The sequence below is a fragment of the Rousettus aegyptiacus genome, unplaced genomic scaffold (assembly GCF_014176215.1).
Source record: "Rousettus aegyptiacus isolate mRouAeg1 unplaced genomic scaffold, mRouAeg1.p scaffold_m13_p_6, whole genome shotgun sequence".
NCBI classification, from domain to species: domain Eukaryota; kingdom Metazoa; phylum Chordata; class Mammalia; order Chiroptera; family Pteropodidae; genus Rousettus; species Rousettus aegyptiacus.
In genome coordinates, this window is record NW_023416309.1 from 91,667,541 (window position 1) to 91,682,335 (window position 14,795).

The following is a 14,795-nucleotide window of genomic DNA, read 5'->3' on the forward strand; positions in this document are numbered from 1 at the left end:
CAGTAAATATGAGATAGTGAAGGAAATGGCTGATTTCATAGCTATTGGTTTTACTTCACTGATTCTCTTGGCTCATTCGTGATCAGTGCGGGAAAAGATTCTAGTCGATAAATTAAAAAGCTCAGTGGGATGTTAATGGGTAGGAGGAAGACAAGAAATTAATATTTAATGAGTGTCAGTGTGTTAGCACTCCCCCGGGAGCTGTTACATACATGATCTCACTTAATTTTCCAAATGAAAACAAAAAAAGAAAATCCTCCAAACGGGTAGTACTTTCCTCTTTCACAAACAGGAAAAAAAAACTAAGACTTAGAAAAGTTAAGTAACTTGTCTGAGATCAGCAGCAAGATTTGATCCAGGACTGTTCCATGTCATGGTATCATTCATTCTTCATCGGCCACTATGCAACTACGAATGCCCAGTAATTCTCAACAGAAACGATGCCCCAAAGGTGTCTCAGAATGCCACTTTTAGGAGGAACAAGCTGGCATTTAGTGAGCAGGGACAGGGAACAGTGCCCTACCCAAAGTGCCAGTTCCACTCCTATGGGAAACACAAATCTAGTAAAATGTGGGGATCTCCGAGGTTGCAGAATTTCTATGGTAGGAAGGCCCAGGGATAAGTTTGGAAAGAGATCAGGAGACGTGTCTGGAGCTTTGTATCCAGACAGAGGAAAAAGCCTCCCGTCAATCCGAGCATGCTGCAGTTCTTTGGAGCTGGGTTCTGGGAGAACGCTCTCTCCTCAGGTCTATTGTATTTTCCCGTATCTTCATGAACCATACCTGCTCTTACTCTGCTCCTTGTTTAGTCAACTCCACTCATTCCGTAGTTCTCAGCTTAAATGGAACTTCCTCAGAGAAGCTTCCTTCGCCCCACCTGGATTAGGTCTTGCTGTGATTCTCACCAAATAGGCCTCCTGTACCTTTGTTTCACTGCGCTTATTTACATTTCCAAGTGTGTATGTTTATGATAATTTAAGGTGTTTTGCTGACTATAGGATCAACTATTACAATAGATTGTAAGACTACTAATTTGATGGATGAATGAGTTAAAAACAACTAATAAGTAAACTGTGAGAAAAACATGGACCGTTACGTAGCTATTAAAAACGGTTTCCTAAAATCATTTAAAAACACAGGATAGACAAATGGTTGTTATGCAGTAAATAAAATCAAGGGAGAAACAAAAGTGTATGTTCTTTATGTGAACAGAGCTATAAAAACTTTAGAAAAAACTAAAGTATTAGTGACTAAGTTATGAGTATTTAAAATATTTCTCTTTGTATTTTTCCGAATGAAAATTAAAAAAAATATATATATATATATATACATATGTTCATATACAAAATTTCTTCACTAGCCGCTCTGGTTTTTCATAGACTATTTTCTCAATATAAAATATTCTCCCCTCTTCTCTTTCCATATTCTTCTCCATCTCAAACTTAGAGTACACCTCACTTTCCCCGAGATTCTTTGTTTATACCATTTGTCTATTTATGAGCTTATGATGTGCTCAGTGCAGACAATATTAATATTAGGTGAATAAAATCCCAGTCCCGCTCACAGGTCCACAGCCCGAGAATGCCTAAGAATGCTCCTAGCACTGCTCAGGTATCCTCCCATTCTTGCAAGCCATATCTCAAGCTACCAGAAGGCCAGGACCACGATCCGCTATCTCGGGAGGAAAGTGACCCGGTTCCAAACTTGTTCTTGATCTGAGTGTTCGCCTTGCAGGCACTGTGATAAGAATGCTGAAAAACTGGTGGTGAAACCAGAATGAGGGTAGGGCCGGAGAGGGTGCACTGTCTGCTCACCTCTCATATCCAAGGATGGCATTGTTCAAATCCTCATTCACTTGAATTAGCTCAACAGTTACATCTTCATTCTCCACCACGATGAGCAGCTCCATGATCCTCTCTTGCATCTCCCGACCTGTTTTATAAAGTTTCTGTTGAAGAAAGGAGAAAGATTTCTTCTTCTGTGCCAGAAATGGTCCATAAAGACGACTGATTCACCAGTGTCTATAACCCTTTTATCACCTTCACATTGAGTCATCTATGGGAGATTACTGAAGTATTTAACTATGGACAGCTCGTCCTTCCTAACAGGAGGCGATGAATTATATATGATTATATTTTCCTCTAAAAATCAAAGTAGGTGTCATAAAAACAAACTGGTGCACTGCATGTAACACTGGACTAGAAATGAGACCCAGAGTATGGGGATTCCAGGTGGACTGCTTATTAGTCGTGCTGTTAAGGGAAAAATATCACTTGTTTTTCATATCTCAATCTTCTCATTTGATAAATGAAAACACTTGCCACATCTGTTTCAAGGTTTGACATTAAAACCAAATGAGATGTGCATAATGAGGAACTCTATAGCTATAAAGTACTACAAAAAACTTAAAATGCTGTTGTCATTATTGGCAGTAGCGGAAGGAAGAAGTGTTCAAATACATTTATAGCGGCATGATTTTCCTATTATGTCTTACTTAAATAAACATGTAAAATACAGCTACATCATCACATTCCAAGATAAACTGAACCAGAATTTAAAAACTAGTCACAGATAATATCCTCACTGAGATGACCTAGAATCGCTGCTGTAAGCCATGGCTCTCCTCCCCAAACCAGGTGTTTTCCATTAGCATCAGAGGCACCCACAGCAGACTTACTGATTTATTTATAATCTCTCGGACTGAGGGTCTGGGAATCTACATTTTTTTTTTTTTAACAGGCATCCCAAGTGTCTCTTTATACACAATAATGTTTGAAAACTGCTGCCTTACAACTTACTTCCTCCTAGGCAAACTTCCAAACAAGCCTGAGGAGCATAGAACTGACAGTAATATTTCTTCAAACCAACCCTGACTAGGATTTGTCCATGTAATAGTATATTAACATCCGGCAAAAACACAGGGACATTTCCTCTTTTGAAATGAAAACAGTAGAACTTGCAAAATCATCACACAGTTACATTATTTGATTTTTTTTTCCCCTCAAGAAAGAAAGCCCTGCTAGAAACCTTATACTTCACAGAACCACTTAGAATCTCAATCTCTTACAAGGCTCCTGACAGGAAATCTCTAAATAAACAGAGCAAACTATTACCAGCTGGCATTTAGACTGAGAGGTAATAGCCACTAACCCTCCACAAAACCATGAAAAAAAATATGTAGAAGACAAAAGGAAATGAAAAAGGGAAAAAAAAAATGAGACAGATAGATAATAGACTCTTGGGTTTTATATCTGCAACATGCAACCAGAAAAACTGTCCTATTTGCTAATAAATTGGATGCTAACAGCAGTGCTAAGCATTTTTGTTTCTTAAATGTCCAGATATTAAAATATTTTCTGCTTTGTGGACCATGTTTTCTGTCATAACAACCCAACTCTGCATTACAACATGAAAGCAACCATAAACTATGTGTAAACGAATGAGTGCAGCCCTATCCATCAATAAAACAAGGATGACAAGTACCTTATAGGGTTGTCGTAAGAATAGGAAATGGTATAGCTGAAACTCCACAGTGTATGGTATACACTGAGTGGTCAAATGCATTATGGTTGTGTATGGAAGTATCACTAGATGCTCAACTAGATAACTAATACCATCCTGTAATATTCAAGCCACCACCCAGGACTCAACATTATACAAAGGAAAGAACTCAAAACAACATTTAATACAATCCCCATGGTGAAGAACTCTTCCTTTGTTCTTGCATTCGTTCTTCTCACTCAATGGCAGCCTGGCTACAGCAATGTCAAGATCAAGGAAAAACAATGGCTGTTAGATGCCTGTGACAGAAATGTAGACATTAACTTGAAATGAATTTGCAACGAACATCCATAGCCCCCGGTCACATGAAGACCCGCCCTCCGCCCTCTCTGAGACAGGTGGAATGGAAACATGAAAGGAGCGCTCCATTTCTCCGCAGGTTTGCAAACCATAATTTGAAAAACCTCTTCAAAACCAGCCCACTCTGATCTGTGCAATTGATGTCTGCCTCAGAGGAGGGCCAAGCCACCTGGAAATAGCATAGACCAAGCACCAGGGACCAAAAGGATGGGTCAGAAGATCCCCACCCAGCTGTGGATGTGGGAAACCAGGAGGAGTGAGGGAAAAACAGAGTAACAGCTGCTGGTGCGTATGTCTGTCACTGAGCCCCCTGGAATTGCCTCCATTACACCATATCAAAGGGAAGGCAGGCTTCTAAGTTAAAATGAATTTAACAATCAATTGAAAAGTCTTTGGAGCAAAACAAAAAGTAGCTGTTAAGAGCTTCCTCTTTTGGCATCCAGGTGGCTCCAACTCCTCCAGGGCACTCGGGATTTAAGGAAGGAGGTCCCTCGGCATTTCAACTCCAACTGTAAATATCCCGCATTCACCAACACAGGGCAACTCAATAAAAAGTGCCTGAACATCTCCCTTGGAAGAGTAAAAATGGGAAGAAATGTGCATACCAAAAGCCTTCTCTAGAAATAATGGCAATACTCCTGTTATCAGCCCATAACATGTTTCCCCTCTCCCAGCACTCCCCACCCAGGCAGAAAGAGACCCAGAGAATGTCTCTATCTGCTCAAAATAAAAACTAACCCCTCATCCTAAAACTGAACATTTCTCAGTTTAATTTGCTCCGTCTCTTTTTCCTTATACAGAGCTTAGTTGAGTGAATGACAAATTAATTGTCAAGATAACACTCATTAACTCATTAGAACCCTTCCAGCTTTGTTCCGACTAAATACTGTCAGCCTTTGGTTTACTCAAAGCCGTTGTCTTCAGTAACTCCTTAGCCCTTCTTTTGTCTTAAATCATGAATTCTTCAACAAAGAGCATCAATCTATGCAAGACACATGTCATAAACTCAGTCATTATACTCTTGATATGCATAGTTGTATGGGTTTAGAAGTATAGGATTTGGTTACTGTCTTCAAGTTGCTTCCAATCTAGAGAGAGCTAATACATACCCACGTCAGCTGTCTATACTAAAAAAAAATTATCTTAGGTTCGACATGAGAAACAAGTTGGTATACTGGACAGAACGAAGTTCTCACTCCAGCTCCATCCCCTGCTATTATGTGGGCAAATCAACCCCTTTTTGAACATGCAGCCTTATCTGTGAAGGAAGACAGATGGTCTCGGTGACATTGAAAGTTTCTTCCACTCTTAATACCTATAAGCTGCTGAAGGGTAACGACAATAAGAATGGTCAGGGGAAGATGACTTTGTATTTTACTCTTTTTTTTTTTTCCTGAACTAGTTACAAATTATTCTCACAGGATCAAATATTAGATTAACATGACTTTATATTTCTCTAGTAAGTTAAAGTAAGGCTTTCTCTAGTCCTACTTTTAAAATTGGAGCTCACTTTAATTTGCAGAAGACTAAAACATTCTCTTGTTTTCCTTCTGGGCTAGACAAAAACAAAATAAACTAAAATGGGAGTATGAGGGAAAGTCAGTTACTCAAGGTTAGAGTAAGGTGCTCCAAAGCCAAGTGCATAAGGCTAAGAAATCAAATGCCATAGCACATACAGCAATATTTCATCTTGTAACTAAAGCAGACACTCTTAACTCATCACAACAGTCATTAGATTGGAGGCAGCCTCAGAATCTTTGTGCGCCACTCCAGGAAATTAAAAGAAATCCATTCTCTCCCACTAACCCCAATGAAATTTATAGACCACAAGAAACGTAGTGGTGAGAAAAGGTTATGCAAATAGTTTGACTGCCTAATTGTCTAACAAAGAGCAGGAGCCCCATTTAGCAGAGCTTTGGGATCTAACTGTCATGGATTAGAGAACACACTGGGGGGATTCCGTGTACACAGGAGCTCAGATGCAAGGAAACAAGACAGGGAACAGATTCCAAACAGAATAGCATCTATAAGGTAAGCAGCAACAGACAAAACAGGAGTCAATTCTAAGTTTAGAGGCTGGTGTTAATGTTAGCAAATTGCATAATAAGATAATGATCATTGGTAGTGAATGTATAAGAGCCAAGGAACTTTTGAATGAAGACTTTATGTGCTGAACACCTTTCTTTTTTGCCCCAGATTCACTCACTGTCCACACTTTCTGCCCTGCTCTGTGCCTTAAGGGCTGGCCTGTAGGGAACACTTCATGAGGTCCCCTGACTTCTCTTCTGATTGGGCTCAGCCAACAGGACAGACTGGCAGGAAATGGGAGGAAGGAGGAGTGAGGTCTGGATATTTATTCCTTTCATTCCTTTCACCAAAGGCACCACTATTCGCAAGGCCTTGTTCTCCACATGATTCTTTGCTTTGGGTTCTGGCAAAAGTTCCCTCTTGCCTATTTATGCCTAGAGATATCAGTTAATAGTCCAGGGTAGTGAACTAGTTCCTGTGGTTTCTCTGAATCCTGTGATATCTCACTAAATAGTACCCTGATTAAACTTTTCAAATTACCCAAATTGAGCAGGCTATCTGTTTAAATGATAAACTCTGCAAGACATGAAAACACAGAGTCATTAAAATAGTAAGATACCAACACAGGAATAGACAAACGGATCAAACAAAGAGAACAGCCTCTGGAAAGACATACTTGTATTAGAATATAGAATGTATTCTCATTAGTAGAGACAGTACAAATTGTTAGTAAATGTCATTTGGGCAACTAGCCATCTAATTGAAAAGAATACATGAAGGTAAAGTCTCTAATTCAGACCAAGGATAAAGATTTTAATTTTAAACCATATACAATCTAGGTAAAATCCATTAAGTTATTAAAGAAATTTTTATGGAGTTATTACATCATGCCAGGCACTGCTCTGGGACCAGAATCTGAGCAGTAAATAAGGCATGCTTTGTGGAGCTTCCATGCTAGTAAGCAAAGGCAGCTGAACAAAAATGCAAGAAAAATGTGTCAGAGGGCTAGGTGGAGGGATGAAATGGGGATGCAGCAGGAAAGGGGCTGACTTTAGGGGGAGGCATCAGAAGACTTCTCAATGGAAGTGACATACTGAAATCATTGGAACGAGGAAAAGCTGGCCAGTAAAAGATAGGCATGAGAGTCAAGGATGAAACATCTCTCCGGCAAGAATGAGCTTAGTGTGTCCGAGGAACAGGAAGGTGGTTGGTATAGCTGGACCAAGAAGAGCATGTACTATGGAAGGAGAGGTAGGCAGCAGTGGCTCTGTGACCAGAATAAGGAGGATGGGCTCCATTCCAAGTGTAATGGGAAGCCGCTGGAGGGTTTCAAGCAAGGACCTTCTTTCCCCTTTAAGATGCTACATAGAGATACTCAATATCATTGGTCATTATAGAAATGTAAATCAAAACTGTAATGAGATGCTGCTTCACATCTACTAGATAGCTATAAAAACAAAACGGAAAAAAACAAGTGCTAGGAAGGAAGTAGAGAAACTGGAACCCTTACGCATTGCTGGAGGGCATGTAAAATGGAGCTGCCACTGAGGCCAATAGTCTGACAATCCTCAAAAAGGTAAACAATTACTATGGCCCAGCAATGCTACTCCTAGATGTATACAGAACTAAACATGGGCATGAAAACAACATCTTGTACGTGAATGTTCACAGCAGCATTATTAACAACAGCCAAAAAGTAAAAACAACCCAAATGTCTCTCAGCTAACGAATGGATAAATAAAATGTAGCATTTTTATACAATGGAATATTATTGGACCATAACAGGAATGGAATTCTGTCAGATCCAATGATATGGGGGAACCTAAAACATCACAGTAAATGAAAGAAGCCAGACACGAAAGCCATATATTGCATAATTCCATTTATATAAAATATGCAGAGTAGGTAAATCCATAGAAACAGAAAGCATACAGGTAGTTGCCTGGAACTGGGCAAAGACAGGAAAAAGGAAAGACTGCTTAATGGGTATGAGTTTCCTTTTGGGGTGATAAAAATGTTTTGGAACTAAACAGAGGAAATGGTTACACTGTGAATGCACTAAATGCCACTGAATTGTATGCTTTAAGTTGTATACTTTAAAATGATTGATTTGTGTGAATTAGACCTCAATTAAAAAAAAAAGTGTTTAGCAAAAGACTACAGTCAATTCCTGAAAACCTTCTCGATAACAAAATACCTAAAAACGTTGGGTATGATGTGAAAATATTTTAACATGCATGTCTAAACTTCTAAGAAAGTATGAGTAATCTTCAAAGGCTGAAAAATCAAATAGGATCCAAAGATATAAGAAACAATAAAGACAGAAGGGCTCAAAAGGCACACATCTGTCAATCTGTAATAACCTTGAAAGGCAGGAGACAAAGCCGGGTGCCTGAACAAGAGGAGGAGATGGATCAAAGATCTCATATGCAGCGTGGACACCTAAAAGGCTACTTCCTATATGTGAAAATAAGAAATACATATGTCACTGCTCCCACTTCCCAACATAGAGCTCCTAAAACCCTGGGTGATAGAAGCATATTTTGCTCTAATGAAACAACTCTTGATGGGCTCTGGGATGGCTTCAGGCTGGGAGCTGGTCAACGAAAAGACCAAACCACAATAAGAAGCCTGGAACTCTCAACTCCACCCTCCATCCTCTGGGAATGGGAGAGAGGCTGAAGATTAGTTAACAACAACTGACCGTGCATGCATGATGAAGCCTCTGTGGGAGAGGAAGAAACTTTCCTTTACCCTTCCCCTAAGGTTCTTTCAGCTGGTCTAATAATTAAATCTGCATGAGGCAGATTAATGAGAGAAAATAACCAAATCTAATTACATATATACAGGTATATGTGGCATTCTGAGCTAAGGATGGAGTAAGGTAAGGTGCCTCAGGGATTCAAAGGGGAGGAAGATCATTGCAGGATAAGAGAAACAGAGGTTCAGTAATTAGATGTTTGCCCCACCCTCTAGATAGGTCATAAAAAGTTATTTCTAGTGATAATTCATTATGGCAAGTCCCCTAATTTAAATTATTTAAAGGAGAGGTAAAAGTATCTCCTGAGCCAACAAGGTCTATGATTTGCCTTTAGCTCAAACTAATTCGCATGCCAAAGTGGCACATTTTAGGGAGGTCCATTCTGAACCCCCACGCCTCTATAAAAATGCATAAACTACAGGGTTTGGACAGCTTCTGGGTTGGCGACCACATCCATGTGCTAGGAGGGTGGTGTACCCCAACTCCATGGAGACAGAACCTCAGAACCCTCTGGACTTCTTCATCTGCCTATTCATTTGCATCTCTATTAATATTCTTTTTAACAAACCAGTAAAGTGTTGGCCTGAGTTCTATGAGTCATTCTAGCAAATTATCCAACCCCAGAAGGTCTTGGGGGCCCCTGGTTTATAGCTGGTTGGCAAGAATTATGGGAGACCTGGACTTGCAATGGGCATCGCAAGTGGAAGCTGTCTTGTGGGATTGAGCCCTTACCCTGTGGGATCTGGTGCCAACTCCAGGGAGACAGTTTCAGAACTGAGTTGCATTGTAGGATGCCCAGCTGACAGGAGAATTGGTGAGTATGTGAAAAATACCCACACATTTGATGTCAGAAGTGTTGGTCTGGATAGTAAAAAAAAAAAAAAAAAAAAAAAAAAAAAAAAAAAAAAAGTTTACTTTCACTATGTAAGTAGTAAATTAGAAAGAAAAAAAACAAAAAACACCTCAGTCCTATAAAGGAAATTGGTGTCTCAACCTCAGCTTTCAGGAAGAGAGGAAAAGAGGAAAAATAAGTATTTTTCCTGAGAATCCTAACTGCCTTATTCCATCGTCATCTCTAGGAATGAAACTCCCTTCCTGCCTTCCAAGGTGAAAATTCCTCATGAGTGCTAGCTAGTCCTTTCTCTTTTGCCTGCAGAGGTTCCAGTTTCTCTTGGAAACCACCAGTAACTGGATCAGTCTTTTTTTCCTCTGGTATTAACAGTGTGAAAGAAAAAAATGAGCTATGCGATAAACCTGACAAGCTCCCGGGGACCACATGGCAGGCCTGACAAGCTCAGTGACCTAAAATAACCACACAGGATAGTCTGATCATAAATTCTTACCTGGGCAGGCGGTCACACCCTAGGTCTGTAGCTTCCTTAGCAAAGGTCAATCTTTATTTACCTTAAGTGAATCCTGTCTGTTGTTCTTATATATCTAGGATAACATACTTTTAAAATGTAACAGTAATTTTCTTTTCTACAGCCCCCGAAGGCACAACTAACTGCAGGCACCAGAGCTCAAAATCATCCCAGCAAGAGACCACAGAATCCCTCACTGTTATCTTGTTCCCCCATACCTCTACGTTGTAAATGTTAATTATTAACTATCCTCTACCCACTAATGTAAAAGCATTTGTTTCTCCATTTTGCTTTTGATCCAACCCCAGAGATGCCTCCGCTTTGCTTTCTCCCATCTCCCTAATCTGCCAGCGATGTATTCCGCTCCTTTCTTAACATTTTCAACTCTGATTCTAAAAGCATAAAAGGAGCTGGAAAACTGCCATCCTCCAGAGCATTTTCTCAATCTATTGAGATTTTGCTTCTGGGCATGTACTCAAAATTCTGGCTCAAATAAACTCTTACAAAACGTTTCTATAAGCTGGACATTCTTTTGATCAACAATGGTGACACTAAAAGTTCCCTATTCCTGAAGTGAGCTGCTGGGACAGCAGAGGATGGATACAGCTGTTTTCATCTCTGAGACCCATCCAGTCTTACTCTCACTTTGAGGTTTGTAGAGGCTTCCTCTGGAGAAAGTCACTTTGAAAGAGTCTCTTTGGCCATAACGAGGTTGCCAGTTCCTTGGCTGGCCTGATCCTACCCTGTACTACCAGACACTGAATATTCTCACTGTTCTGGTCTCCTGAAGGTCTGTCTAGGCTCTCCTGTAATCTGGGGGAGTATATTCTTATTTTCATATTTCTTCTGTCATTTCAATGGGATTTGGGGAATAAAAAGGAGATAAGTTTGTTATTTTAGTGAGCTAAAAAACTGTTGTTATCAGCTGGTTTTGGGAAAAGAATAGATTTCCATTTCACAACTTACAGAGTTGATTTCAGATACTTCACCACTTCTTTACAGATGCATTCCTCCCCTCAGAATATGTCCTTGACATGCCCAACGCCAGTGGCCCTCAGTGCCTCCCACCTTGATGACTCCCAACCCTCTGATGCCCCCCGGGCTCAGGCCAAAGCCTTCAAAAGCCCCTGTGGTTATATGGGGGAGGCCAGGCAGAATGCTAGCAATACCTGGGGCTTCTAACTCCATTGATCTTAATATTTCAGACAGGTGTGAGAAAAGCCCTGAATATGTACCAAAGAATTACTTTGTTTCCCCATACTCTATCTTTGCTAATTTATTTTTAATATCCTTGTATCAGAGGCTCCTTGACATCTTGCCATGGAGGGTAACTAGGGGACCCACTCCTTGTGATTGGTGTCTGAGGTGAGGAATAATCTTGTGGGACCCAGCCCTTAACCTGTGGGGTCTGTGCTAACTGGATAATTAAGAGTCAGAACTGTTTCATGCGAGAGGGAAAAAATCTGACCTGCAAGGTGTCAGAAGTGTTGTGAGTAGAGAAATAGTTTTCTTTAATGAGGTTATTTAGATTACAAAAAAAAAAAAAAATCAAATACATGTCAAAAGAATTTAAGACTAGCACTCCTCACACCAGGTTTCTATATGCTTTTAACAAAAAGCACAGGAAGAAAAAATTATACACACAATAGGCTGTGTAAACAAGCTGATCCTAAGCCAGAACCCATTCAGCCTGAATTGGCCAGGAGTAGTATTCTAACCTTGATTTATAACCCAAGTCTCTTTACTATTCAAGGCAACACACAGCCCTAAGCTCTGGCATCAAAACAGCTACCAACAAATTAGCATTAAACTTGCAAAATTCAAACCAACGTCTATGCCCAGAGACTCTGACACCAAAAGGCATTGCACTGTACTCCAGGATTATATAAAATATAAACCTGAATTAACATAGTTAAATGGAATATGGCCATTTCTGAAAAATATCTGCCCATACGTTTTTATTTTGATATTTAATTTTACATTTAGTTTAGCACTCTTGGTTACATCATGAGTCACAAAGTTTGTATCTATAAAAGCCTTCCATTGTGGATTTTTAAAATACAATCCTACATAGCAACTCTAATAATTTTAACCTCCTGTATAAATAGGATGTTAATGGTATTTTTGTTTATTAAGGATCATCTTAACTCTTCATTTTATACATATACAAACAAAGTCCAATGACAGTAAATGACTTACCTGAGGCCAAGAACTCCAAGAATCCTTAGCAAAATGATATACTGTTCCTAAGTAAAGTATTCTAAAAATAATATATTTGATGCCACTGATGTGAAATATTGATGTTTCTCTCAAGGTACATTATTCTGATGTTCTGTAGAATATTAATAGACACTCAGCAAATGGGGATTCTTTGATCAAATAATTTGTAAATGGTGAATTAAACACAGACTCATAGAGCCTCTACTATACTAATGGGTTTTATGAACCTCCAAGAGAAATTCAGTGGCAATTTGTTTTGTAAACTTATTTAACCAGAGATGTTCTATAGGGGAAATGTCCCCCATAGAATGTAGCAGAAGACGACTAGGAAATGCTGTCTTAAACTGTTTCCTAGAGATTTTTCTTGTTTCTTCAGAAATAATCATCTCATCGTGTCACCAGAGGAATCTTTCTAAAATTTTATCTGGTTATCCAGTTCTTCAGCTTATATCCCTTTAATAGTGCCCTTCTGCCATCTGGGACAAGCCCATGCTGGCATGGTATATAAGGTCCTCAACAATCTGTACAGACTAGATCTTATCACTCTTCACCTGGAACTTTACGATTCTAAGCTGTACTTGTAAATCCTCTTCTCATCCCTACGTACCTGAGAGATGCCGCAAACTCAAATCCACTAATAGCGGCTGAGCAGTGGTAAGGAGTTCCTTAAGAGGTATGTCTCACTCTTAGAGGTCTCTGGAGGTAGGCTTGCAGAGATACAGCTTGAAAAATGACCTTGCTCTCTTTTTTAAAACAAAACAAAACAAAACAATGCTTTAAAAATGTAAAATTTTTTTCTGAGTTTATGGCACTGAAACAGACAAAGGCCTTCATGTGGCCCAGAGGCCAGTTTGTTGACTCCTGAATTACAGGAAAGCACAATTTAGGACATTCGAGAATGCCCATAATGAGTATTGCCTCATAGCAGGGAAAGAAAATGAAGGATGCTCCATACCTAGAGACTGTGGAAGCCAGAACAAGATGGCACAGGGGGCAGCTAGCAGACAGTCTGGTTGAGGTACAGCAGTGAAACAACTAAGCAAGACAACCCTTGCTCACACCTGTCTCCCCAGTTGAGGCCTGACAGCTCCTGAGTTAAGAGTATCTGTTTCTAGGTGGGAACACTGCCTGGAACAAAGACATAGAATATTATATCCAATTGCAGGTAGCATCCAGGAAAAGAAGGAAGCATACAACTCAGAAGACCAGCTACCAATATACCCCACTCAGCATCACCCCATGCCAGTTCTGCATACTCTGAAAACAACACGAAGCACAAGCTGCAACAACTGTGTCCTCCCCTTTGACTTGAATGAGCTGAGCCATAGAGAATACAGACCAGATGCTAAGAAATCTCACGCAAAAAATGAGCTCACAATCAGCAATCCAGCTAGATATCTGAGGAATGCAAATGAAAGAGGTGATAAGAATTTGCACCCAAGGAAGAAGAATCCATAGACAAAATGAAAAAGCAACTTTAACAATAATTAGAAATACGAAAGGGGGAAACACATCCACGGGGAAAAAAGGAACTGTTATAAAAATCCAAATAGAATTTTAAAATTAAAAAAAAAATGTTTAAATAAAACATTCCCTAGAAGGGCTCAATAGACAATCTGATGTACAAATTTCAGAGAAACAATACATGGAGAAACTTTCTTAGATCTATAGCATGAAAGAATGAAGATATGAAAAGTATAAAAAGATGTTAAGGGATAAGAAAAATATATAACTGTAGGTTTCATCATCTAATAAAAGTTCCATAAGAAAAGAATAGGAAGGTCATACAAAAGATATATGTGAAGAGCTGACAAATCCCCAGAATTAAAATATAAATAACCTGGCAGAGCAAAAAAGGTCTGTCAGGTACTTCCCTAAGTACTAAGGGAAATTACACATATGTACATATATGCACATATATCACCAGACACAGTGTAGCGAAATTTCAGAAATGTTATGGTAAAGAGAAATCACGAATTTAACCAGGAAAAAAAAAAAGATAAAACGAAGGTGCGAGAATCAGTAATATACTTATCAGCATCACTGGATGCAAGAGAACAATGGAGCAGTATCTTCGAAGGACTTAAGAAATTTTGCATCTAGAATTATGTTATCTAGCCAAACTACTGGCACTTACGAAGGCATCAAAAAAGACATTTTTGGACACGCAAACACTCAAAGTTTATCATTACTAACGGTTCAAGGAGATAGTGGTAATATATAACAATTGATATTGAGTGAGGAAATCTTTACAACTTTTGTCCTAAATAAGCAATGGTCATGAAAAATGTTATTTACTAACAATCTGAGAAGTTAAAGGAAAGATAACACCAGCATGGGAAATGAAGTGGAAATCTTAGAAAAGTAAAAAATACAATAAGGTTCTTAACTTGAGAAGGTTCCTGCTTGAGAAGATTTAGAAACTGATTTTTCCCCTTAACTGCTTCTAAAATTAATGTTAAAATGTGTGTTAAAATTTAAAATTGATAATTAGAACAAAAAATTAGAGGTCAAAAATAAAGTGCATGAATATACAGACATAAGAAAAAAGGGTGGGAGGGCCTA

At 39.2% G+C, this 14,795-nt stretch overlaps 1 protein-coding gene across 2 annotated transcripts in view; it reads right to left on the minus strand.

The window, feature by feature from the left end:
• Positions 1-14,795, minus strand: part of TOM1L1 (target of myb1 like 1 membrane trafficking protein) — a 47,139-nt gene that overhangs the window by 17,198 nt on the left and 15,146 nt on the right. For both annotated transcript variants that reach the window (XM_016154742.2, XM_016154753.2), the window contains one exon: positions 1,814-1,947. In XM_016154742.2, the coding sequence (XP_016010228.2) occupies positions 1,814-1,947 (134 nt within the window). The remainder of the gene's footprint in view (positions 1-1,813; positions 1,948-14,795) is intronic.